General features: G+C 35.9%; 1 protein-coding gene across 2 annotated transcripts; it reads right to left on the bottom strand.

Annotated features, from left to right (window-relative positions):
* Window positions 1-642: 642 nt before the first annotated feature.
* LOC104915327 (ribosomal protein S6 kinase alpha-3-like) lies at window positions 643-25,232 on the bottom strand. Of its 2 annotated transcripts, none has more exons than XM_031557277.1 (4): window positions 25,137-25,232; window positions 4,108-4,221; window positions 2,552-2,633; window positions 643-788 (listed from the first exon to the last, which is right to left on the bottom strand). In XM_031557277.1, the coding sequence occupies exons 1-4, from the start codon at window positions 25,164-25,166 to the stop codon at window positions 658-660; spliced, it is 357 nt and encodes a 118-aa protein (XP_031413137.1). In that variant the 5' UTR covers window positions 25,167-25,232; the 3' UTR covers window positions 643-657. The 2 variants fall into 2 exon arrangements, with proteins under 2 accessions (XP_031413137.1, XP_031413134.1); XM_031557274.1 differs by lacking the exon at window positions 25,137-25,232 and adding an exon at window positions 16,222-16,300.
* Window positions 25,233-25,694: the final 462 nt, after the last annotated feature.

Raw genomic sequence — 25,694 nt, 5'->3', positions numbered from 1 at the left:
TTATTTTGATGCAGCCCAAGATACAGTTGGCTTTCTGGGTTGCAAGGGCACACTGCTGACTCATGTCCAGCTTGACATCCACCAGTATCTCCAGATCTTTTTGGCAGGACTGCACTCAATCCTTTCATCCTCCAGCTTGTATTGGTAGTGATGGTTGTCTTGACCCAGGTACAACATGGCTTTGTTGAACTTTATGAAGTTCACCTGGGCCCACTGCTCAAGCCCATCTAGGACCCTCTGGATGGCATCCCATTCCTCTTCTGTGTCAACCACATCCTATTTCTTGGTGTCGTTAGCACCAAGATGACACCAACATCCACACAACCCCACTGTCAACAACACGGATGAAGATACTAATTTTAACGAATCTGTTAAGTGATGCCATTGCATATTTTCTAAAGAGCAAGACAGGGAAAAGAAATCAATTAAAACAGTGAATGACATAGAAAAAAAGTAAATAGATAACTGTCCTTTTTAATAAAGCAGAGGGCTACAGATGCTCAATCCTACACAGAAAGATTTAAGACTGTGCATGAAGTTAACCACATACTTGCAGTGTGTGAGAATTACTATACAGCAAGCCTCTGCATGACCAAGATTTAGATGGCGTATTTTTTTCCGTCATTCTTTGATCTGCAGTTAATGTTTGGTAGGGTATCACCTTGACAAACACTCATCTGTGAGATGTACTTTTTCTTCAAACTCACCGTAATGTAACTTGACAATAAAAGGATGGTTAACTTCTACTAAGATATCACGTTCCATTTTTGTCCGAACTCGATCTCGAACTACAATAGAACATAAGCAAGATTAAGAAAACTGAATTCATATTATGAGTTAGCATTTCTCATGCATTTCCTGATAAGCTTAAAATCACATACAATAGTATTACAAATACTATTTATAAAGTAGGTCACGGTTTGAGCTTTTGTTCAGAACAACAATATCATAAAATAGATTTGAAAGAATCTGGAATGGAATTCCAAGATATATGGAATCTTGGGCAAATCAAGTAATAGAGTGTGTTATTTAAAATTATAATGAGATCTCAAAAAGCTCCAATTATAGAAAAACAGTATTGTTTCCAATTAGTTTTATATTAAGATTTTAGTAGTACCTTTCATTTGCTTGAAACTCTGCTCTTAAAATATGAAACAAATTATGCTCAAGAGCATCTGAAAATTTAGATACAAAGTGTGAAAAGTGTGATATCCTGTTAGTGTCACCTTTCTGCTCAAGACTTTTGCATCCTCGAGTGCTTAGGGCCCTGAAGTGACTATTTTTCAAATACTAGCTTCAGTATTTCTGTTCCCCATGCTCAGGTAAAACTGGAGCCACAGTTTGTACTGTACTTTTCATACATAAGATTAAGCCACCATTAAGAAGTGATGGAGACAGGCTATCAAACACCTGAAAAAAAACAACTGCTATCTTTGACTCTAATTCTAAGCAATTAACAGTCCTAGGAATAAAAGGCTATTGAAGATAAAGGATTTTAAATGAGTGGAAATTGATTTCAGAAAAATGGGAAGTAAATAATGAGAATAACATGTGCCACAAAGCAGAGTAATCAGAATATAGGAAACGGTTGAAAAAGCACTCACACCCTCACTAACAGGTCTAAAAGATTGTAAGCATGAGATTTGAAATAGACATTTGGCAGTAGATCTTAAGCAGAAAAAAAATCACATTCAACATTTTAATGGAGATTCAATACAAGTGTGAAGCTTCTGTTTACAAGTCATTCCATGAATATTTTCCAATGAAAAAAAAAACGTTAAAACTGCAGATCAGTTTTATATCAGTAACAGAGTTGTTTCATATGTTGTCAGAGCTATTTCAAAATTATTTCCATTTCAGTGCAGTCATGACTTAGAACTGTAAATAGACTGAAATACTAACAATGACATAAAACAAATACACATTCAGGTTAAGGGATTAGTGCAAGAGATTATTTTCATTAACAAAGGACTCATTTTAGAATTCATTTTTGCACATGTAACTTAAGTTTTCATCGAATATCTATATCTAAGAGAAAGTGCCAAAGTTTTGGGAAAAGGTACTGTATACTTCTGAAATTTATAGAAATAATATAGACTTGAATTCCAGAACTTAGAGCTTTTAAAATAAAACATCAGGCACAATGCACTTTTAAATATCATAACATAAATACAAATGAGCAAGCAGTATTAACTTATCTTCTGTGATGCACAGCAAATGAAATAAGGAAGGACATTTTGTTTCAGATAACAGCTCAGGAGCAAGTCAGGCAGCAGAAGAAACAACTGCTCTTTTAAGCCACCATCACTGACAAAGATCTAACACTCAACATGGTAGAGAACCGAACATACTTCCTTCTCTAATTCTATCAATATTGTACTGTTTACAAAATCCTTATGGCTTTACAATATTAATCACTATATTCTGCTATTTGCTGCTTAACAGAAGTAGCTCTACGATATATACAATCTGTAGAGTACTCTTGTGTGTAAAGATTTCTTTGTAACAATGCCTATGATTTTCCTATCTCTTTGCTCCAAACAGTGCTTACCTTTCAAAGTGGCCTTTTTCAATACCTTCATTGCATAAAGCTGCCTGGCATCTGACCCTGAGATTTTTTTGACAAGAAATACCTGCATAGAGAATTAAAAAGAATTCTTAAAAGAAAACAAAGGAAAATCAGATGAATATGATTTGCTAAGAAATTTGAGTAAATAGTATTCCAATGAAACTCATCCTTGTTACTCCCTCCTAATTCTACTATTAACTCCATCTTTCTTTGACAGTTCTCTTTAGATCCTGCTGAACACAAAAACAGTTTCCTTGCATTTTTACAGTTTCACTTCATAACCTAAAAGGTTCCAAGTAAACCAGAATTAGTTTGGTAGACTGCTTATCTTAATTCATTTCAGTGAGTAAAAGAAGGGATGAATTTGGATTTTCTTAGAAGACAAATCTGAAACACTAAATTCAACTTTATGATCAAACAAAACTTTCTGATATTTATCTTTAAGTAGCTCTGTTTTAATAATAAGATGATAAAGCAAACGAGCAAATGAAAAAGTTGTCTGATATAAAAATACACGTGTACAAAGATTGATTCAGAAAATCATGTAAATCAAAGCTTAACAAAATTGTTCATTTTAACATATCAAATAGTGAGAACCAACGTTGTGTCAAAGCATAGCTGTTATGACATGCTTTGGTTGAGTTCCACATATATCAATAAAGTATAAATAGCATCAACTTAGGTGGACATTGGACTACATGACCTTAGAGGCCTTTTCCAATCTTCATGACTCTATGATACCACGATTCTTTTTCAGTGTAAAAGGCTTCCTTAAGTGGGATATATGTATTTTTTTATGCCCTAATAAAAGATGTAAAGACAATTTTCAAATTTAGAAATGAGAAGGGAAAAAGTATCTGCCACAGGTTTTCTGGTTATTTATAAAAAAAAGCACAAAGACACGTAATAGTAAATGAGAATATTAAACATTTTATATGAGTTTAGATTAATCTCAGTTTCTGTATCCAATTTCCTCTTGAGTTAACATTCCTTGAAAAACATACAAATTAGTTTTTAGAAACTGAAGGAGTAGTAATGCCATCTTCCCAAGTTTTTATAAAAAGTATTTGGGGTTTTGTAATATTAATCTTTTTTTTGGTTGTTGTTTTGTTTTGCATAAATACTAAAAAATTGAGATGACATGTTTTTACAATGTTACAAGTCAGTCAGATAACTGGAATTACTACTCCAATAACATAACTAAGAGTACCTTCTTTCCACTAAAAGAAAGCTGACTATTCTACTTTTTCCTAACATCTAAGACAAGTTTAATGTTATATACTAGAATTTATTATTATATTTAGAACTTCAATTTAGTTTGAAAATCGATTAAAAGGCTCTGTTGTCTTACAGTGCATATTCCACTCTTTCTCAATGTCACAAAAAGTTACTGTTTCATTTTTAAGCTGGATTTAGACAACTAAAGTTATAGACTATGTACACCTATTAAGATCTTGGCATAGACAACACTCACTAAAGTGCCAGAAGTGTTGAGTCTATAACAGAATACTTTACTTCATAGGAGTTAGATTACTAACCTTTCCAAAGGATCCTTGTCCAAGCACTTTCAGAAGTTCAAATTGTGAAGGGTCTGCTTTCTCATGTCCTTCCTTTACATGATGAGTTATTGCAATTTCTTTGATTTCTTCTTCCTAACAGAGGAGAAGGGGGGAATAAGTTAAGTTTTCTTTACTGGTGCAACTTCCTAAAATGTTTAGAATTTCACAATACACTGAAAAATAACAGTGCCACCAAGCATATAACCAACTACATGCTCCCAAATGTAAGCAAAACATTGAGCAATACTACTCCCATAATTAAGACATTAACAGATAAAAACTGTGTGTTACAAAAGGCAGCCCTAGTTTAGTGATTATGTGGCTTAAACTTCCAGAGATGCATCAGAGCATAAACAATAACAGAGCCAACAAGAACAAGCCAGTGGTTCCCAAGCTTTTGTGCTGAGGCCCGTGTTGTTTGGTTCATAATCTCCATTTCAAATTCACAACTCAGGAGTGGAAATCAATCTTCCTAATAATTTAGTTTCCTTAAGGCACACGTATTTATACATCAAGTGGACCAAATCTCTTTGGAAAGGACTATTTTTAACACTTGAATGAAGATGACTGAGTCAGTGGACCTTCTAATTATTTTCTGCTCTCCACTTTATTTTATATTTTCTAAACAGAATTTGAAAACTGTCTGAAAGCAACCCTCCTTGTCCCACAAGGAAAGAACCCCAAAGCTTCTAAGTAATCATACAAAAGCAGAAAGACACTGCACTCTATCAGTATCATCTGAAGAACTACCTAGGCGTTACATACAACCGAGTCTAAGCAGCACTGACTGTAAGTTACTGTGACTGAACAAATAAATCCAAGAACACTTTTCCTCTATTCAGTGAGCATCTCAGATTTATTTCACTGAATCACAGAGCAGCTGAGGTTGAAAGGCAGCTCTGCTCATGTTAAAAGACCCTGCTTAACCACAGTCACCAAGAGCACAGTGCCCAGAGCCATGCTCAGAGGGCTATCAAAGAGAAGAGAAGGAAGAGAATTCACGGCCTCCCCTGGGTAGCCTATGCTAGAACTCTGTCACTCAAACGGTTAAAAAAAAAGTGTTTTCTGATGATTGGTTGGATATTAGATTAGATATTGGAATATTTGGAAAAACCTCTTCTCAGAAAGACCAACTGCTGAGGCATTGGAACAGGCTGCTCAGGGAGGTGGTGGAGTCCACATCCCAGGAGATTTTCAAGAAACATGTAGATGTGGCACTGAGGCACTTGGTTAGTGAGCGTGATGGTGATAGGTTGATGGTTGGACTGGGTGATCCTAGAGGTCTTTTCCAACCTTAACAATTCTATGACTAGAGGGACTCTCTAACATTCTAGTTTGTGCCTAATGCCTCTTGTCCTGTCACTGGGCGCTGGTGAAGACAGCCTGGCTCCATGGCTCTTTGCACTCACTCTTCAATTACATCCATTTATGAGATCCCTCTCAGAGCCTTTATTTTTAAAGGTGAACACTCTGAGCTCTCTCAACCTGTTCTCATGACAGATGCTCCAGACCCTTGTATACTGTTACATTACTCTCTCCAGTAGCTCTGTATCACTTGTACTAGAGAGCCTAGATGTGGCACTTAGAGCAGAGGGTAAGAAAACTCCCTTCTATTTGCTAGCAATGCTTTTCTTAATGCAGCCTCTTAATGCAGCCCAAGGAACATGGCCTTCTTTGCCATAACAACATATTGCTGGCACACATTTACCCTGATGTTCAGCATCTTCAGGTCCTTCTCTACAAAGATATTTTTTTTTCCCTCCCAATCTGATGGCTGGCACACTGTTGGTGCATGGAGTTATTCCTCCCCAGGTGCAGCTTCACATCATCCACACCACAGTCTGTTTGATAATCCAGCCCACATTTCAGGAGCAGCAGCTCATACAAGCATCTTATAGGAAACAGTGCATTCAGTCTTACTGAAATTGAGGAGACAGTACCCACCACTCTTCTCTTCCTACCCATTTCTCTGTAGAAGATGATCAACCATGATTTCATATTTGTGAATCCATACCTACTAATCTCAATCTTCCTTCCTTTCCTTTCATGTATGTGGAAATAGCTTCCAGTATTACATGCTTCTTCGATCCCCTAGGAAATGAGGTGAGGATAGCCAGCCTATTGTTTTCTTCCTTCTTGACCCTTTTGAAAACAGGAGCAACACATGCCTTTTCCTAGTCCTCTGGCCACAATCATTAGAAGATAATCAAGAGCAATCTCACAAGGACACTCAGGTCTCCCCAGCACTCTTGTGAGCATCCATCATGGCATATGAACTTATGTACATTCAATTTGCTTAAATATTATCTAAACCATCTCTTTTGAACTAAGTAAGTCTTCCTTGCTCCAGACCTTTATTTGACCTATATACACAAAAATATAACTAACTAATTCTTGAGATGAGAGAGTAGAGGCAGCATTCTAGTATGGGAATCAGTATTTTCATCTTTAAAGTAAGTACGTGAAGAATCCCAGGGGAAGAATAGCACAATAAGAACAGATTACCAAGTACATATTACTTTCAACACCTTGATAGATTTCTGCTCAACAGTTCTACCAATTAGCACCCTGCAGCCTTGAGAAAGTAAATCAATGTCAAATCTTCCTGTTACCTACAGATTCACGGGCAGAAGGTGATCAGGTTGCCATATTACTTTAAAAGCTTTACAAAAAGTAACAAGAAAGAAAGTAGGAAATATTATTAACCCGTTCTCTACACACAACAAAAAATAATTTTCAAATACAGCACAATTGTTACATAACAAGCTTTCCAGTGGTTATTTTGGGTGCTCAAAAAAAAAACAAAAAAAACCCACCACCACTTCACATTCCTGATACTAAGCAAATACTCCAAGCCCTCACAATTTCTCAGGGTTCAGACACTTTTCCATTCTTATAAGGCAGACCTAATAGAACTGTTTTAATCAAAATGGAACTCAAATCATATTCTTTTTCAGTAGCTTGTCTATAACACAGTCCTTGGAGCAGAATCTGTGATAAACAGATACCCATGGACTTGCCTTCCTTCTACATAATTGCTGAACATTTGTTATTTTAAACTAAACAGTATTTTGCAAATACACAAAAGTTCAGCCTTTTATAGAATTGAGAATTATGCAGAAGTAATTAACCCTCACTGTACCCACTATCTACCTGAATTAATATACATGCCTTTCACACTAGAAAAACAAGACAGCTATTTCTCAACCAGCAGCACTAACTATATTGGTTGATAGGAAGAGAAGCTATTTGTTCAGTCTAGTACTGAATTTTCCCTAAGCTTTTTTTCTGATCATTCCCTGACATCTGGAAAAAAAAACAAGTCTGTCCCATATGATGAACTCAAACTAAACATAACGAGATACAGGGTGCTGAAAGCCTCTAGCCCTCCTTTCCTTCATTCCCTACCAACTTTCATATTACTACAGACAATCACCAACCAGTCATCAGGCTGCTGCAACAAAACTCTTCCAGTTATAACTGCAGCATACTGCACATGCTTTATTTCAGTTATTTATAACCCTGGAAAGCTCCATTTTCTCATGCCTGATACTGCAGCAACATCTAAATAAAAGTTCAAAGAATTTTTTTTCTAGCTACGCGGTTCTTAAGGCTTTCTTCACACTATGAACTGTCACACAAAAAAAATACATATGCTATGTTAGTCAACTTAAAGTGGTTGCTACTGGCTTTTGCTATTGTGAAACTAAATATAGAATACAAGGAAACAAACAGAAGGTAACATTACACAGTGCTTCCTTAACATTTCCTTAACAGTATAATAGTGTTAAGTCAACACTGTCCTAGAAGGGAAGTCAGTAAAAAACAAGTTTGAGTATGAACTTAAAACATAACTAGTTTAGAATAACTTCCTGCATTGATATCACTTGCAGCTCAGAACTTTACTAAGAACTTTCCTATATTGAAATACTTGACCAGCAATGTACCTCACAATTTGTCTCTATCCATAGGAATACAAACATAGGAAAGAACACCAAATGGATAATATTTCAAAGACAAATCAAATCTAAAAGAAAAATAAAATAAAATAAAACAAAGAAGGATTTATGAGCCACAAGGGTGACTCATTTTTCTGTTTAGGAATCAGGTGCAAATTAGAATAGGAAATATGCTTGTCAGAAATAAAAAGATACACACCTTTTAGGCAAGCAGTGAAAAGCTAATTAACCATTCTTAACCTACAGAAATTATAATCTAATTATAATTTAAGTACCTACTGAACACTTATTTTTGTTCCAGAATTTGAATTTCTATGAATTTCCTTTATTAACTAGCCCCACTGTAATACATAACACTTGTATTTGTTTCTGAGATCTTATTACAGGAACAGCTACTAGATAACATATTAAAAGGAAACTGGACTTCAAACTCAAGAGGAAGTAGAAAAAGATGTGTCTTCCTAGTTAAATATTTCCCAGTTGCAATGGAAAAGCCCAGAGAAGGGAAAAAATGATTTTGTTTATATAGATAATCTCCCATAATTTATCTTTTGTCCAAATTTTCAAGCAAGAGATCCGAAAATGGTCCTGTTTTTGAAGAAGTGACCCAAGCAAACTGGACGTCATAACATACTGCTTACAGATAGCTTTATCTGCACAGTTGGCTCTTAAAAAAAAAAAAAAAAACTCCTTTGAAAAACTGAAAGAAATTAAGCTTGTCTAGGGCTAGTCTATGATATTGTTCCTATCATTCTTATAGGTTTATAATCTCCACTTTTCCTACTACTCTGAATAATTTTGACATTTTTACACTTTTTTTTCTAATTAATGTGGCAGCAAAAAAAATAAAAAAAAGTAACTCGTTTCTACTCTCAGTTCCTTACTGCAGATGCCTCAGAGAACAAATGAACCTGTAGATAATGCAATAGTGGTGTGAAAGGAGAAACAAATAAAAGGGGGTCATGAACAGAATTAAGAGAATTCACTCTCTGAGAGTTCCTATGCCACTTAAACTTGATACATTTAGAAAATGCAATGAACACTAACTAAAATCTAAACTACTTCAAAAAAATAAAAGCACTTAGTCCCTAAGTTTTATGTAAAAAAAAAAAACAAGACAAACAAGTATAATTTAAAATAATTTTAAGAAAATACTTAACAATGTTCTGATGCAGACAGAGTCATCTGCAAAGAAAAAGCTCTGAATCACCCAAATAGATGTCACAGGAATGGATTTATCCCCTTACTCATATTAGGGAGAGGAAAGCTAACAGGAGTAAGGAACGTTAGCACATGGAAATACCATAGGCATCTATCCTGCTGCGTCTAAAGTTACCGGTTTCAGATTCTTGAATAAATGCATAAGGACAGTGTGAACACGGAGAGTGACAGACACTTGGCAAAAGTTCCAAAACACTGCAATGTAATCCAGAAATGTAGCAAGAAAGACTTTACTCTGTAAGCTGGGTAAGAATTAGATGCAAATTTAATTTGAAAAGAACAAAGAATAAGCTCTTGTGGCACTTAAGGAACATTTACTTAGAAAAGGTATCCCTGGAAGACAGATTTCTCCTTTTCTGGGTACTCAAAATTGCGTGAACACGAGTAGGAATATTTTAAACACAATTAGTTCTTCGTTCATTGTGAAGGTAATGAGTAAGACCTGAATACACATTTATACTGGAAGTGCAAGTTAAAATTATGAAGACCCTACACTAAAAGGGAAAAGCAGCAGCTATCTCAGAAATGTAAAGTTTTACAGCCATAATACAACAGAATAGTGTATTTCTATTGCCCTTACACATATGCATAGGTGACTTTTAATGGCTGCCAAGTCATTAAGCGACATCAATCTAGAAAGGCAAGAAAAATTACAGGGAAACATTTACAGCTTAAGACACCAAAAGCACTGAGGTCAAATAGAATGTGACTCAAAGCAAACTAGCCCCACCCTGAGCAGAAAGGCTGACTGCCGTGTCTCTTCTCAACTTCAGTGAAATTACACTGAAATCAAAGGCAATACAGAAAGCCAATCAAAACCAAGCCAATCCAAACACCACATCTCTAACAAAAGAGCCACATGTACAAAGAGACTGAGGTGAGGGGAGGGTGGGGGTGGTTAATTTCACTCTGACAGTGTGGGTGTTTTAAAAATGTATTTGTTGCAGAAGAATAACAATTTTTTTTTTTTTAACAATACCTAGAGCAAAGACATGTATATACAGCATGCATATGAGGAGTGCATATAGATAATACTTTCTGAAAGAACATTCCATTTATATTTAGCATGCTAAATCATTCAGTTTCAAAAGAAATAGCATTACAATTTCTAATGGCTCTGATGCCTGTTATTGTAGAAAATGGGTGTTCTAGTTGATAAAAAAAATAAAGGGAATAGCTGCAGTTAAAGGCTAAAAGAAAGAAAGCTCCACTACTGTACCCCAAATTCCCCAGAATTCTATCAGACTCAGAAACACTTCCAAACATTTTTCCTTACTAAAAAAAAACAAAAAACTCAGATATGGATTTAGAAAACTCCACACACATTCCCGCTGTAAGAAATACAGGATGAATAACTATATTGCATCTTGAATTCTTTGCATCGGAAAGGGAAAATTTAAGATAACACACAACGTCCGTATTTGGTTAAGAAAAGGGACAGCAGTGTCTGCAAAACATGGCTACGTGTTTGTTTGCTCTCCCAGGAAACTAATACTGCTTAGATGTAGGTGAAAATCTCCTCAGAGCTGCAGCGAATTTCAGCTGGCAGGCAGCTAAGTACTGATCAAATAATCTCCCTTCTGCATGCTTGCTGACTGTACAAAATGCATGAATACACCACCAAACCAGTAACACATATTCAGATAATATTCATAACTGTAACATTTCTTCAGATAAAATGATTTCATGGTGAGAGGAAGTGAAAGGCCACATCCCCTTCTGTATCTATGAGAGATGGAGGTTATGAGATAACCGGCAAAAAGGAACAAGGATAAGAAGTTAATCCTCACACTTACTTTAAATAAACTGAAACATCTGAATGTTACAATGATTTCTGAACAAGGAAAAAAAAAAAAAAAATCCACTAGATTTGGTTTTGGAATTCAGAAGCAACTTCCCTGTCAGAAGGGATTTTTTGAATAAACTGCATGGCTGTACACACACAAGCTCACCAAAACCAATGGGAGAGAAAGCTGGCATACAGAAAAAATCCTTGGACGGGTCCCACATACACAGAGATCTAACTGCACAGCAAATATTGCTGACATGCTGACCAAAAGCTGTAAAAATAGGGTTAAGATTTTGACTGAAGATTAATATCAGATAAAAAGATTAACATATATTATCTCACAGATGATTAAAAATCTACGTGATCTGTCTTTTTGCATAATACCCATACTTTCACGCAATTCTTCCAGTATCCCTACAGATTTTTATTTAAAAAATATAAATCTGTTCCCTATATCAAAGATTTTAATCGTAAGAGAATCCAGAATATGTAAGCCATGGTAAGTAACTACTGGAGAAATACATTTCAGTGCTCACACTTCTGCTTCCAACAGATCACGATTCTCCTTTATCTGTTAGTTCTGTTCTGCCCTTTTAATTTGAGTTAAGAAGGTACAATTAGAAGCATCTTCTGTGCATAATTACTTACAGACTTTGCTATGACTTAATTTGTCGGTTAAGAAAATAAGGGTTCGTTTATCTCCCAGCCTTGTACCTATACCTTTCTGAACCATGTTTTTTTTTGTTTTGTTTTTTTTCTCCATATACTTAACTGTTGATGTTATTTGGAAGCCCTTGCATCACATCTAGACATAATAATGATGGACTGGCTTTATGCTATATACGAAGCCATAGCCTTGCACTATTTCAAGCCACTATCTGCCAGACTGGACCTACAGGAATTTGGATACCAAGGCCCTGACCACGAGGCTGTACTCAACTGAGTGTTAAGATGTACTTCTGTCAGGTCCCAACTGGTCATCACTTTCCAAAGTATCTGTATTGCCCCCCTCGCCCCCTCCACATCCTCCCAAATTGTGCAAAACTCTTAGCTCATAACACACAATTCCGCACTTAATTGTGTCAATCTTGGTACCTTCAGTGCGCCTTCTAGGACACTATTAATACAGGAAGAACTGTTGGTGAGATTCCAAACTCTTTTCAGGAACTCTTTCATTAATGTTTTCTATTCAAAATAATACTTTGAAATTGATTACAACTCATTTCATACGATATGGTTATTTTGTCTAATCTGTGGTAATTTATGCAAGTGAGAGAGCCAGAATTACCATTAGAAAATTTCGTGCTTCTGGAATCACAGCTTCCAGACAGCCAAGAGTCAGAATGAGAAAGTCTTTCTGCTAGCTTCAGACACAATTAAGTCAGATTCATACTGTCAGTGTTGGTGAATATCCCCTCAAACATCAGCCACGTTTTCAGATAAATCAGTCTTAAATCTAAAATGTAAGTTACTGAATCAAAGAAAAATATTCCAAGAATATTAGAGTACTATTTTTTTCCAGTAAGACAGAAAATAACCAATTCCAATATTGCAAATGGCAGTTTAAAGTGCACCTGCCTGTAACACTATTCAATTAATGTATTTGATTGCGCTTATAACTTAACCAACCAAAACAAAAACCCAATGTTGTATTGGTTTATATTACTGACTATTCAATTTCCAAAAAAGCAAATCCAAACATAAAGAGCTAATGGCAGTCTTTTCCACTTCAAAGTTGAGCAGCAGCAAAAAGATTGCTTTTGGCAGCTCTCGCTTGTAAATATTAGCTACGTAAGATACAGAGATTTTTCCATCTTCCCTATGGAAGTAGCAACTTCCTTCTCACCTCCTCAATCTTTTCCAGGAAAGTTTTTGCTTCTTCTTGACATAGGATTGTTTTTGAGGCGTATGTATATTCAGTGGGGATGAACACACACAAAAAAATGGATTTCCCAGCAAGTTACCAAACACTGCTCAACCACTGGTGAAAGTTTCCTTTTACTACTTCATTAGCTTTCATTGTTCTTATCAGCATTCAGCCAACATGATGATATTTGACAATATATTTTTCTGATTGTCACAGGCAAAATAGTGCTGAATGTCGTAATTTAATATTTCATAAACAGTTTCTATGATATTAAACCTTGATTCTAAAGTTACATAAAGCTGTTTAGTAAGGACAGCAAGCTTATTGGATATCAAGTGATTTTAAAAGGATGACTCAACGTTGGCCCAGCTCCCCAGCTCATATACATAACTTCCTTTTCCTCCCCTCCCTTGAGTCAGGAAGTGTCCTAGATGCACTTACTTTCCTAACTTGTTTTGGATGTAGGATGAATTTTCATCGTTATCTGAAGAAATACGAATTACATATTTGGATGGAAAAAATGGATCAGCAAATTGAAAACTAAATCTTTTTTTTTTTTAACCTTCTGTATTAAAACTTATGGAAATCTATGCTAAATTAAAAATGGGAAAGAGTGTACTAGCTATTTTAAAAATTTCAGACACATTCTATATACATCCACACATTCTGTGTTATATTCCTACCTCTAACTCCCAAACTACTCTTCAAAAAAAACCAAAAACCCTGTACGTCCAACAACTATCTCACAATCTCCCATCACCTCAGTGAACAACATCACTGGGATAAGCCAATGCATAAAAGCATTTCTTATACTTGTGACTAATATCCAAAACTGAAGTAACTTAACAAGTAATGGTTACTTAAATGTTTGTAAGCATACGACTGCTCGAAAAAGGCGGTTAAAGCTGCTGATACTGAAGGAGTAATTATTCTAATACATCAGAAGGCAAAATATTGTCCCGTTTAAAGTTAAATTAAGCAGCTTTAAACATATTGTGTATACTTACACCGGTACCCAGAAATGCAAGAAGAGTGAGGCATGCTGTAGTTAACACAGATATTTGTAGTCAGAAGCACAGCTTTCCCCACAATTTTTGTCTGTGCTTCTTTAAGGTTAGAAAACTCATTCACAGTATAAGAAAATCCAATTTCAGCTAACAATAGATTACTTGTTGCAGATGACATCTATTATTTTACCTAACAGAAAATATGATTTCTTAAAAGTAAACTATATTAGCAAATGTTTAAGTTAACATTTGTTTTATTTTTTTTAAATTGTTAGGTCTCCAAGATTAAAAAACCACAAAAAACAATGCACAGAGATAATAAAATTACTGTACTTATGCACTTTGTCTTTACTCTCTGTACCTTCAGTTCTTTTCCATTCCTATTTTCTTGAGTACTACAACAATTTTACAGTCTCAGAGGATGTCTATATCCACATTTGTTCCAGGTAGCCAACTCATACGTCTAATGAAAACCACAGACCTGGTTGCTGAGATCAAACTCCTCCAGTTCTTTTGGTGTTACAGATGAAGCAAGATAGGAGTCTGAAGAACGAGTCCCACCTCAGAGCACTGAGTCAACAGACAGATGAGAAAGCCCTCTGGATACTCTGGTACACTCTGAAAGTACTTTTCCTCCTTGGAATGAAAGTACAAAGGCTAGGACATAAGGAAGGGCTGTACTCCTTCCTTCCCGAAGGAACTGTGAGTAGTTCAGCAGGTAAAGCCATAGAGATGAGGAATTTCTGTAATCAAAAGCCTGACTCTGGCCACCAAAAACATTTTTGTAATGTAATTCTTCTTTAATCAAACACCACAAAATTATCTCATGAACCAGGCTGTGCATGTCAGCATTGGAAAAAAATACTCATTGGGTAGAACTTTCATTTCCTAGTAACTTTGATACAAGTTTTATTCCTACTTTGTAAGCATCAGCATTTAAGTGCACTGCAATTTTTAAAAATATGGAAAGTTTTAAAAGTCATCTGTTTTTAAAAATCCATAAACATATTTAGCACTAAACTACAAAAAGTATCTATCTTGTTCTTATTCAATAGTATATTCTGTAGTCTGAAAACCCTTCATCTGTCTAGCATTTTAAAAATCAACAGTTTTAAAGACAATATAGCTGAGTAGATAAAATTTTCCAAGGAGGAAAATTTCTTGGAAACTTCTAAGAAATATCCTGCAAATTGCACACTGAAAAGAGCTACACTTCAAGTTGATGAAAGTTTATTTTTCAGAGTTTTCTTTTAAAAAGCTGTATGTACAGTATCCTATATTCTATTGTTTTACAACTCATGTCCCGTTTCAGTGTTTCAGTTACACTAGGAAATTAAACTTCAGTTTCTAACACTTATTGCAAAGCTTAAACCAGTAGATAGGCTAGTAAATGCTGAATTACTATCCCTTTGATTCATAAATTAATACATCTACATTGCTTAAGGTGTTAAAACAGTGTACAAGAATGTTCTACACACAAAAAAAGTAGATTTACAGGAGGATAAATATGAAAATTGATTTAAGTTTCAGAGATACAATGCTCAAACACACTGCACATTTACATGTATCATTAAACAGTTATGGAAGTGTACAGGATAATACAGTTCTGCACTAGACATTTTCTTAACTTAAAACACCTTTTATGTTTAAAAGTATGCTCAGCAAGACAAACTGTACAAGTTCAATGTCTGCTATGTCTAAATTACCATTTAAAGTCAAAATAACCATAATAATAACACAAGCATCTATTCTTAATGACGTTGTAAGAAGTAAGTTTAAGATACTGATGAGCCTCACTCAACAAATAATGAGCTCATACAGTTAAAAGCATCACATAGAATATAAAAATTTAAATAATCAATAAACTTTAATTTAAAAAAAATTAAAATATATGAACATCTTAAATAAAACCAGACTACCAGTGAGAAAGCTTAAGACATAGCTAAGCTCATAGTCCTCTGGAGAAAACAGTAAGTTTCATAGCATTTTCATGGAGTAAAAAGTTGCCAGTAACGTTAAATTATCAGCAGGTACCTTAGAAACTCGTACAAAATACAAGCAGAACACAAATTCTTTCCGCTCCCCCCTCCCTTTTTCTCTTTTTAAAGGAAAAGAATATACAAAGGCTCTGTATACAGACAGTGCTGATCCAAAAGCCATGAAAAACTCAAACTGCTTTGATACTAGGAGCTTAAACTCTACTTACACGCTAATATATTTTCCCCCTTTAAAAAAACGAACTAAGCTCACCCGAACAGAACGAGCACGCAGAGCCAGAAACTTAAACATGACTAAGAAACCATGATGTTTAGGTTTTCTGACTGAGCGATCCTAAGTCTAGCAGGGAAGACCAACCCTAGCGTTTTTTGCTGTGACCAGCTGTTCCGGCAATTAGAAAGTTTCCTGTCAGGCAAGTCAGCCACAGATGGGGGTGGGGCAAGAGAAGGGGGGAAAAAGGTCAAAAAAAAAAAAAAAGAGAAATTGATTTTTCTTCCTCTGGTAAAGAAAAGCTGGGCAGCAGGGGTACTCATGTTGCTGATGCTGTAGAGATCAGAACAGGAAACTTAAGCAGATCGTCTGATAGCAACATGTTGTTGCAGATGTTATTTATTCCTCGTTCCCAGGAAAGAACAAAAAAGATCAGCATCTATTTCAGAAATCAAGCTACTAAGCCATGTACCACTGCTTAAGCAGAGTAGCAACTAGCTTAAGACCTGCTTTTGTATTTTTATGGGTTTTAGTTCAATTGCACAAATTGCTATCTTTCTGATATCAATGCGAAGAACATGGTAAGCTTCTACTTCATGGCTATGCTTACTAGAATTGTTAGGGGGCCAAGCCGACTTTGCAAAGCCCTTTGAAATCCTGCACACAGAAAACCTAAACAAACTACAGAAATTAATTGAACTGGATTGCCCAGCTTGAGTGTCTGACTCAAGCACAAATACTACAATGCTCTGTAGCAACCAAGTTCTTCAAAGTGTTTGCACATTGAATGTTTCTAGAAATCAGAATCTAATTGCATTCAATAGTTGGGTCTCTCTCTAAGTTTAGTACCTTAGTTACTGTTTTGCATATTGACAACTTAAGTATCTTCAGCACTGACCTTTATTAAAAGGAATGAATTAGAATATGGAGCAAGGCTACTTTTCCTCAAGCAATAAATAAATAAATGCAAGTAATGACATTTAAGCAGCAGCAAATACAAGTGCTCAGCCATAAGCAGAGCCAGGTGATTCCATTTAGCAAATCCATACCAACGGATACAAAGCAAAATACTGTACTTCTTCCTGCCAGGAACATTAAAACAAACAGACCTCCAAACTACCTTCCTTGATTGGGTTCTAACAGATCACTGCTATTTTTTTTTATTTTTTTATTTTTTTAAGATTTTAATTCCTCTTCAAAAGACAAAATAAGTAAATCACTGGCTTTAAGTGAAATAACATACTGTTTACCAATCTATACCACATCCTGGTATCAGTTTCTAGCTTTGCCTTTAAACCTGGATTTTATATATATTAACTCCAGCACAACAGAAAATCCTATTGCCCACATACAGAGAGAGACAAAATAAAGATTCCTCATCTCTGGCTTTATCAAGACCCCAAAACTAAAAAATGTGTTTAAAAAAAAAAGAAAATTAAAAAAATTAAAAAAACACCACCACATTCTCTTGTACTTCTCTGGATCTTCATTTACACTACACCCATAAGGACGGCTCTTCAAATGTTATGTACTGAATTGTGATTGTGAATTACACAAATATTCACTAACCACTTCTTCACCTTGAGTCCTCCATTACAGTGTGCTTTTTGCAGACCCAGTGTATTACAGCCTGCCTGAAATAAACAGCCTCTACAACAGCAGTAACGCAGCATGAAAAATGATTCAACCTTTGCTTTGGGATAAACAAAGCTCCTTGAATGCTAGGAGGTTACATGAGGATTTCAAGTATTTCATAAATGATACAAAAATTACCTGAAGTGTTCCTCTCTGCTTTAAATCCCCAGTGATTTCCCCCTCAAAAGCAATAGTACGTGAGGAATCGCAGATTAATAGCAGTGTGGATATTTACACTCTGAAGAATAAAAAGGTTACTTGAAGCTTGCCCTGTCAATGTGACTGCACTAACAGCAGTCATCAGGAGTCTCCTGATCACTAAATTTATGTCTAAGGTAGCATGGATTGCTAAAAGCAGAAATGGAGAGTAAGTGGTGAGCCCTACACTAATTACAAAGTTCTTTAAAGCTGAGAACACAGCATGAGTATATAACCATTTTCTTCTCTTTCCTAGCAAGCGTATAAATGTACAGCACTACAGATAAGCTGTATCTGCTAAGGGTGACAGAATCAGGGCATTTCAACTGCAGCACTCCTACAATTACTGACTACTGCTCCCCAAACCTTTTATCTGACCTCCCAGTGAAGCACAAAGCACAGTGCCCAGGGGTCAGTGGGGTTACCTCACAACAATAGTTTTCCTATAACTGGCATGGGTCTGCAGCAGGTGGAAGAAATTTCTTGCTTTCTGGGAGAATAAAGCCTGTGTGGTTCCCAAAGAGCACTGCCAGCCAACCAGAAACCTTAAGATATATGCCACGTAATTCATTTTGAGATCCCCTAAGAAGAGAGCTTGTTCTTTTAAATCTTCCTTCATATGAGGAGACAGGTTAGAGAGCAGCAGTGGCCAAAACTTCCCAAAAAAGGAAGTTTGTGATAAGTATAAACTGCTCCAGCAAATTGCTCCACAAACCTTGAAGTCTTGATAAGTTTTTGTATTATACATGCTTATCAAGAAATGTAAGCGCCCCCAAATCAAAAGGAATTTGTTATGTCTATCAGTGCCTGCTGAATTCAACTGCAGGTAAGATTAAATAAAATGCACAGATCTCACTCACACAAAGCATTTCATCTTCCAGAACAGAACTGTAAAGTGTTTCCTCCCCCCCCTCCCCCCCATTCTTCTGTGCTTTTAATTTGGATGCTCTGAACTTAAAAAAAAAAATGAAGAGAAACTGTGCTAAGACTTGCCCTCCAAACACTCAGGGGTAAGAGGCTCCCAACTTCCACAGAGACTGGGAGAGCAGAAAGATGTAGGAAGAACTCTGCACACTATGGACGTTTGTAAGTTCTATTGAAACAAGCATGCACATTACAGTTGGACATCCACTTTCAAACATAACCAGAAAAACTTGAAATATTTCAACTAAGTGGAATAATTCATTAGGTGAATCAACCTATATCCTATATCTTCAGACTGAGAAGCATAATAACCCACATACTCTTTTTATAATGATACCCAAGCAAGGGTCTATAGCATGGATTGCCTTCAATTACCTGAAGAAAAAAGACTGAAAAACCCTCACTTGAAGAAGGTTAGCAGATGACATACAGACAGCCACTTCCCTGAGTTTTAAGAAGCTGAATAATATACTTCATAACAAGCACGGTTATATAGCCAAAGAAGCAATATTAGACAAATCAGAGGGTGTGGCAGTTTCCATCTGCTAGTTTACAGGCTTTTCAGGGCTACCATCTGTTTTGTCTCCATGTAAGAAGTAAGCGGATTGACTTTCAATGTTGCTTACATGCTCAAATTGTTCAATTTTCTGATCAAGACCCAGAAATTACACTGCCCGAGATACCAAGTGTAGAGAAAGGCCACTCTCATCAATGCTTTCTAGTGGTTGTACTCGCAACACCCTTAGCAGAAAAACAATATTTTGAGGTGCTTGCCTTCTCTGTATAGGTTTGACATATAAATTAACCTTTCAGATTAAGAGCTTTGTACCATTTACAAGACGCTGTAACTTATGTAAGGTCCACTAAATCCGTTCTTACATCAGTATGATGTGTGCATTTCAAGATAAGAATCTAGCACCAACAAAAACAAAACTCCTCTGCCTTTTACAAGGGAAAAATCTGAACACAGAGAAGGCAGTAATTGGACTTCATTTTTTAAAGGCATGAAATAATAACTTCATTGTATACCGCTTAGGAAAACTACAAAAATATTTAAAGGTCACTGCACTGCTACTGATGACACAGCCATTGTTTCAGCTAATAGTAACTATGGGTTAGGTCTATAAAAATTGAGAAATCCCACCCCACAGTGGTCTACACATCCTTTAAGTACAAATGCTTTCAAATCTCTGTTAAGCTATGCTTTTTCTTTTTTTTTTTGTGCAGAATTACTTCACTTCAATGTTCTTACCTTATATTATTTTCTTTGTTGGTGACCACAATTGAGATTACCTCAGATTACTCTGGTTTTCACACTACAGCTTGAGTTACGGGAAGCATGGGAGAATCACACACGATCATGGAAATTTTCCACGTACATTTTTATTCATTCATGAGTTTCCAGTATTTTCTATAAGGCTTCTGATTCTAGCCTCAATTCTTCTCCAGGGTCTAAGATGTTTTGAGTGTAATACATTTCCTTTCAAAATTGTCTTAGTTAAAAAAAAAAGTTGACCAGTACTTACATATACCTGGTAAACTGTATAGTGTATATATGTATATATATGCAAAATGGAGAATCTCAGAATTATTACTACATATAATGGACTGATCAAGTTCAGTAATTAGATAAACTATTTTGCCTACATATTTTTTAATGAATCTTTAAGCTTTTTCCTAAGATCTTATTATCCTCATAACCTTTTCTATTAAAAAACTGATACACAAAGACAAATTTAGCTTTTCGTCATCCAGATCAGCATGTTTTAAGGCTGTTTCATGCTTCACTTCCAATTAATTTTACATATATGTTATAATTCTTATTTAACAGTGGGGTTTTGTTTAAAGTTATACCAAAGCATAGAAGAAAAAGTTAAGTGAAATATTATGCAGCCACTACCACTGGAGACAGTGTTTACTTTTTCCATCCCAGTTGTTTGTGCCTGAATTATTTCCACTCTGGACTATACTAAAAACACAAAAGCAGCAAAAACAAACCAATAATCTTCAGTCCCAGCAAACTATTGTGCAGAAATGTATGCCAGTTTTTCCTGAAGCTTACAAAGCACTACTGCAACTTTTCACAAATGTTTGGATCTTAATATTTCTGTAATTTCAGTAATTATGCTTCAGCAAGTGCAATGATAAAACTTTAGATGTACTAGAGTGTTTCAACCATAGTCAAACTGAATCTGATTTAAAAAGCAGTAAAGCACACATCATGATGGAAAGAACTCAAAGCATTTAATTTGTTTAACTAACTTACTTAATCTCTATGGATATAGAAGTGAAGAAAGTAATGGTAGATAGCACAAAAGCAAGAAAGGTAGCAAGTAAAAGGCTTTAAACTGCTTCCCTTTTTAGGTAGTCTCCATATCAGGAGATACTTTAGCCAGTTTTTTATTTGCTCTTACATTCCTGCTGAACCCAGGTTACTTCTGACATTCATCAGATAAAAAACATTGACAAAAGTTATAAAACCAGATATAACAAAGATAGTATTCTACCAGCATATTATCTTAACACAGCAAAAGGGCACAGTATTTTCAATTTTTCACTCCTTTTTTCTCTCCACAGCATGGTGGTAACTGTCCTGAAGACATGTACACATTACACAGCCATGAGAATATTTTGACTTCTGATGTGGCATACAAGAATCGCTCACACCTCCACTGAGGTAGCACTATAATTGCTGACAGCCGAAGACTAGCTTCCAGCTATAACTGAGCAGTAGGAAAAAAAAGCACCAAAAAATTATTATTATTATTATTTTTAAATCACTATTGATAATCATTTACTCACCACAACCTAGAAATAAATGAAAAAAAAAAAACAAAAAACCTGGTCTAAGGAATTGAACTGCTAAAGCAACCTTAAATACCTTGAGCATCACAGAAAGAATATTAAATAAATATTTTTTAGTGGTTGCTATTACATTTAAATAATTTGCTCTGTCTCCCAAGAAGCATCAGTTTGGAAACATTTGAAGAAAATACAGGAAATTACCTGGAAGTAATCCTGCAGTTAGCAAACCTGAAAGAGAAACCTGATAGCTGAGGTGAGGTAACCTAGGCTGACTGATGCCCACTAAGTCATGTTCTCACTTCCCCTCCTCAACAGGAGAGAGAAAAAAATAAGATGTGAAAAAGTTTGTGGGTTGAGATAAAGGCCAGGAAATCACCAACAACTGTCACAGGCAAAACACATTCTGCCTAGGGAGGATCTATTTATTGTCAATTAAAAATACAGTAGGATAAGAAGAAATAAAGACAAAACTAAAACCACCTTCCTTCCACTCCCTCTTCTTCCCAGGCTTAGCTTTACAGCCTTATTGCTGTTCAGGGGCCAGGGGGAAGAGATAGAGAAAGCATAGGGGGATGAGTTTCTAACATTTTGTCTTTGCCTGTCCTTCCTCACACTTTTCTCCTTCTCCACTGTGGTGTCCCTGTCATGAAATACAGCCCTTCACAAACTGCTCCACTGTCGGTCTTCTCACAAGGAGCAAGGCATATGAATCTGCTCTGGTGCAAGGTCCTCTCCAGGGCCTGCAGAGCAGTATGTGCTCCAACACGACCTTCCATGGGCTGCAGGGGGATGGCTTGCTAATTTGCTTCATGATAAGCTTAACCATTATTTTCTCCATGGGCCAAAATGAATCTCTGTTCTAGAACAAGAAGCACATCCTCCCCTTACTTCTTTGCCAATCTGTCTCTGCAAAACATTTCTAGCCATTTGTAAATATGTCAGCACAAAGGTACCACCTGCATCACTGACAGGCTCAGCAACAGCAGCTGTGGGTTTGTTTTCGTGCCAGCTGGAATTAGCTCTGCCTAACATGAGAGCAACACTTATTTTTTCTCACAGAGGCCACCCTCTCCACTACCTAAACCTTATTACATAGGCCCAATATAATATAATTTAGCATATAGACACAAAAAGTTCCATAGGTAGAAGGTGAAGCTACAAATTCAAAGTCAAATTTTATCAGGCAGTGGCAATAACCAGAATATATTAACAAGTATTTCAGTTCATTCATTACTGTTCTCAAGATTTCAACCAAAACCAAAGACTTTCCCAGGAAAAGGTGTTCTAGTTCAAATAAGAATTAAAGGAAGCACTATAGTCTGTGCTATGCAGAAAATTAAGAACAAATGATCTCCTTCTGGTGTTGCCTACAAGTACTGTTCCTTCCTTACTCTGCCTAACGTACACTATCACCTTATGAGCCCTGATATATTGCACTTCAATCATATTCAGAGTTCCAAAAATTGTGTTTTATTGGTAAGGACCATTTATCAACAAAATCTAATGGTCAGCTAGCGCTGTCTGACGCAACATTACAGGTAATATTAGAGTTGCCTTGATAGCTGACAAAGTCACAGGCATCACATGAAGAAACCTATAGTTACTGGTATCTTCACATTATGAAGTTTTGTAAAATGAAAGTCTGACTTCTACTGATAATGGCTGAACCATCTGGTCTGCAACTTCTCTTTAGCCGCCACTCCCATTTTCAAAAAGACGAGCTTAAGAAAAATTAATCCCTCTCCATAACAACAGCAATAGAAACTGTACTTCCACAGTCCTTCCTTACCTTTGTACTTCCCTTGAAAGACTACTGAATCCTGAAAGTAGAGAGGATTATGAGGTCTGGGCTTTTTATAGTTTATGGATAACTGAAATAAATAAGTGGGGAAAGAAGAAAAGAGAGATAGGTATCTGCCTGCTGTAGGGGGCCTGCTTTTCAGGGAGTATCTAAAGGTCCCTTCTGGCCCCTACAATTCTGTGATTCTGCATCTTTCGTGTTAATTTGCCATCTCCAATTCAGAGAGACCACTTTGCTACCACAAGTATTTCAGAACACGTTAGTTCAAAACTAGCCACTGTAAACTACTGCCTACTGTTCAGATCTGATTTACAACGAACACTCGAGATCTATATTAATAGGTCAGCCTCTGGATATTTCATCACTAAGGAAGTTTCCATTAAGTACATTTCAGCATTTAGCATCTCATCCAAGGAAGGGATGGATCTTAAGCCACCAGCAAAACTGATTCTTACAGCTCTCATCTTTGAGCATTTCCTCTTTCGTGGGGCCCGTTGCTTTCTTAACTCTGAACCAATAAACAGAAGTTCCCTTCTACTCCAGCTAGCAAGAACAGCATCACAAGAGCAAAACTAGAATCCACATCAACAGAGGAAAGACTTAAACCACTGTGCCACAAATGACTAACTTCACTATTTTTGAATGCACTCCAGTGAGATCCATCTAGGAAGAGAATCTAAAACTTTGCATCTTGAATTTAGTATTATCCTAATAATCTATGTAGAAACGAAATAGAAACAATCTTCCAGTTTAATGAAGATTTATTATGCAAATATTCTAGTTTCATGTAGAAACACGAATATGAAGAATATTCATAGAAGAACAATGAGAAAAAACTAACATGAGCAATGAAACAGAATAAGCAGGTACTACCAAGCAATCTTATGATATACAGAAAAACTAAAGGTGATAGCTGCTGCTGCACTTTACATACAAACTGGAAAGGGAAAAGCTACAGTGTATGGCACTCTGAAAGAATCAGATTTCATAAAGTAAGCACACACGCACCTTCAACAGAATCTATGTGAAATTTAACCATATCAGAATCATTTGTGGTAACATGACCACAAATGAACCCTTAACTGCTAATAAAGAATACTCGAACTCACAGACGTAAAATATTTGTATACATGCACTGATCAGACCAACAAGCCAATGGCATTGCTTTGCCCACTGGTATGAGGAAAAGTAGATAGTAAAAAAAGAACAACCAGCGTTAAGATTTGTTGTGATAAGGAAAGAGAAGCTCAACCTCCCCTCCTGTTGAGGAATGATCTAAGCAGCCACATTTTACTATTAAGTCTTTACACTCTCCGATCCAATTTCTACAATATTAAACTTTGTGCTCTCCAACAGCAAAACCTAACTCATATTAAAAATAGCGTAGAAAGTATAAACATTAATCAGAACAAACAGTAGGATACCAAACAGACAAGAATAAGTGAGAAAAAAATTCTCTGAAAAATATTAGGATTCTACATTACTTGACGTGAGATGCAAACCTGAACAAAAAGGCATCATTGGCAACCTGCAAATAGATTGTGTGGCATCGATGCATCACAATATAGCACTACCTTTGTTACAATCTACTCACATTTTGCGGGTTGATATCATCTTCTCCCATAGGTTCATCCACAATTTGCTGTCCATTCTGTTAAAAAAAGAAAAAAGAGGAAGTTACTAGAGATATTGAATTCAACTACAGAAATAAATACATTGCCAATGGGTTTCATGGCATGCTCCTCTACAAGATCAAGAGTTCTTTTCTAAAAGAAACAAAAAAACAACCAACCTAACAAAAAAATCATTGGAAGCCAGTACGGAAAGCTGCTGTTTGTCTTTAGGCACGACGCCACTCTCATTCTCATCCTCACGTACTACCAAACTGCACAACAGTCACAATAAGAAAACTGTAAAAAACAACTTCAAATTTTAAGTCTTAGTACTACAGAGCATTATTTTCCACTACTACAACTTCTGCAAAAAGCTAAATCAGATGAAGAATGTGCAGCAATAAGCCACAACAACAAACATAAATACTCTTTTTAAAACCAAGTTCTTGTGTTCTGTCATTAGTACTACAAGAACGTTTATAACTACAGTATATAATTATTAGAAAAACTATGAATGTTTACAGTTGGTGGCTAATTAG

This window comes from Meleagris gallopavo, chromosome 1, assembly GCF_000146605.3.
Source record: "Meleagris gallopavo isolate NT-WF06-2002-E0010 breed Aviagen turkey brand Nicholas breeding stock chromosome 1, Turkey_5.1, whole genome shotgun sequence".
Taxonomy (NCBI): Eukaryota; Metazoa; Chordata; class Aves; order Galliformes; family Phasianidae; genus Meleagris; species Meleagris gallopavo.
The sequence above is the reverse complement of the archived record's forward strand: the minus strand, read 5'-3'. Positions and strand labels throughout refer to the sequence as shown.